Raw genomic sequence first — 2,482 nt, 5'->3', positions numbered from 1 at the left:
AATTTGTCGAAACCGTTCGAGTCCTTTTCTCCTTCGACTCGAGAAAAGTAAGGATGTCCGACGAACGATTCGAGGAATTTCGATTCGGGATTCTTGGAGCGATAGTACTCGACTCGCTCTGCCGGGTAAAGGTTGGCGAGTTGATTGAAACCGAGGGGTTTGTCCCGAGGTGCCTCCTTCCGTCCTTCTGCTGCTCTTCTGCCGGCTTCGATCAGTCGCTTTTGTCGACAAGAGAGAATCTCCGTAGGACGATACGCGTCGTTGACGTCCGTAGACTCCTCAAGCTCCTTTCGTTGACTCTCCTCCTCCGAGGGATCCTCCTCCTCCTTATCAGCTTCGCGAGCTTTCGAAGAAGCGGTCTCGATGATCTTCGACGCTCGTCCGAGGGAGGCGGTTTGGTTCTGGTAGAATTCCTTGATGGCGGTGGAGAGAGCTGCGGGCGGGGGAGAGTTGCCCTTGACGCCGACGTGAGACCATTGATAGGTTGTGTGAGAATGGAAATCGAAACTCCTCGGTTCGAATTTCTACGAGAAGTAGCGTGTCAATCGAGAAGAAGAGAAGAGAAGAGAACGTGAGGAATGACTCACGATTCGAAGTTTACGAGTAAGTCCCAACAAGGCTAAACCGAACCCGTTCGTCGCTGCTTGACAATAGCTATGGATCCCCGTCGTGCGTGAGAGTAGGGCGGCGAGAGAGTACTGTTGAGGTTCGCGGAGGAAGTTTGGCAAGTGAAGAATCGAGAGAGTTGTCGAAATCATCTCCGCTGCTTTGACGCCTTTCACACGCTGCTCGCGAGAAGTTTCCTCCCCAGCGAAGTGAACGAATGCGGCGGGAAGGACACGGGAGAGGTGTCGGAGAACGGCGAGGAGGACCTTCTTCGCTTCGTCGGAATCCGCTCGGGTCGGGAGCTCTTCGGAATCATTCGACTGGAGAGAGGGGGGACGACGGGCGGCAGCGTCGAGGGTTTCCGTGATTTGAGAGAGAAGGTCGGAAGGAACAGGGAGGTTGTCGGGAAGGGAAGTCTTCGAATCGGCGCTCTCCCAAGTCGGTAGTTTGCCGGCGGTCACATAGTCAACGATCTGACTGAGGAGACTCTGATTCGATGACATCGACGATAATAAGCGAGCGGCTCCAGGAAGAGGTTTCTCGAGAGAAGGGAGAGGAGAGGTGAGATTTGGGAAAATCGAGTTCGTGAAGGCTTCGACTTTGTCGAGAGTCGAATCCGGCGAGGTGAGAATCGAGGCGATAAGAGAGAAGACGGGTTTCAATCCTGCTGTTCGTTGTTCCATGGCGAGAATCCACGTCGTTACGAAATGCGAGAGAACGGGGTCGAGGCGGTGTTCCACATTTGGAGCGGTGTAGACTTCTTGGGTCGCTTCTTGATCTTCCTTCGCGGCTCGCTGGTAGAGATATGCCAGTCGTACCTCCTATACTCAGAATACGGGTCAGAGAGGAGCTTGAGAGGGCAGAGAATGATGAAGATTGACTAACCTTGGGGGGAATGATTTCGTCCTTGTCACTCCAGTCTTTCGCGCGTTCACGAGCGGCCTTGACAACCGCATCGGCAACATCCTGACGTTTACCAAGTCCAAGCAAAGTCAGGACGGCGGGTCGAGTAGTCGCGGCGGTTTCGAGGGCGAGAAGGAAACTTCGAGGGTGAGCCGCGGCTTCTTGCGTTCCGACGAGGCGAATCGCTTCCTCCACTCGGATTTCGGCTCGTCGTAGCTCTTGCTCTACGGATCAAAAGGGTTTCAGTCGAGCGAAGAACGAAAGAAGAGAACGATCACGAGCTCACGTTTTTCAGGCGAGTGAGTTTGTGAGTCGTCGATGATAAGTTCGCGATAGGCACCGGAAGAGTGACGGTGACGAGTCGTCCACTTCACGTTCCGATCGGCGAGGTCCATCTTCTTCTGGCCGTATTGGGGAGAAGGGAGAGGTTTCTCAGTCGGAGGAGTGAGCGTATCGCCGTTGATTTTCTGTAGTGCAGCTTCCTTGTAACCGTCGAATTGGGGGACGAGCATTCGTTGGAACGGTAGGCCTTTGCCATCCTTCGTCTTCATTTTCTCCTCGGCCGTACGTTTTCGAAGTTTCTCCTGATGAGGTTCGGCTCCCGACTGCGACGCTTCCTCGTTCCCAGCTCCAGCCTCCTCGACGTCTCCCATCGGTTCATCCTCTCCCGTTCCTCCTGTCGCCAAATCTCCCTCTTCGCTTTGACCTCTCGATTCCCTTGCGCTTCCTCCCTCTCTCTCGCCTTCGTTGTTCTCCTCCTCCTCCTCCTCTTCTTCTTCGAGTGTCGGAAGCGACGGCCAGAGAGGTCGGGCAAGGTGTAGGTGGTTGCGTCGTCGAGGCTCCTTCAAAGGATCAAGCGAAGATTGTTTGATTTGAGACTCGAGTCGATCGATCTTGCTCTTTCGATCTGATTCGAGCCCTTCCTTGAGTTGTTCGACTCGTTTCTCGACCTCGGTGACCTTCTCGACGTACT

General features: G+C 54.4%; 1 protein-coding gene across 1 annotated transcript; it reads right to left on the bottom strand.

Annotated features, from left to right (window-relative positions):
- Positions 1-2,482, bottom strand: JCM6883_003155 (uncharacterized protein; the record flags this gene model as incomplete). Its single annotated transcript, XM_076635717.1, has 4 exons — positions 1-524; positions 588-1,427; positions 1,492-1,733; positions 1,796-2,482. Coding segments are annotated over 4 exons (2,293 nt in total), but the record flags the coding sequence as incomplete, so codon positions are not given.

This window comes from Sporobolomyces salmoneus (assembly GCF_050403485.1).
Source record: "Sporobolomyces salmoneus JCM6883 DNA, S_salmoneus_JCM6883_v1_ctg175, whole genome shotgun sequence".
Lineage (NCBI taxonomy): Eukaryota > Fungi > Basidiomycota > Microbotryomycetes > Sporidiobolales > Sporidiobolaceae > Sporobolomyces > Sporobolomyces salmoneus.
This window is presented reverse-complemented; position numbering and strand designations above follow the sequence as displayed.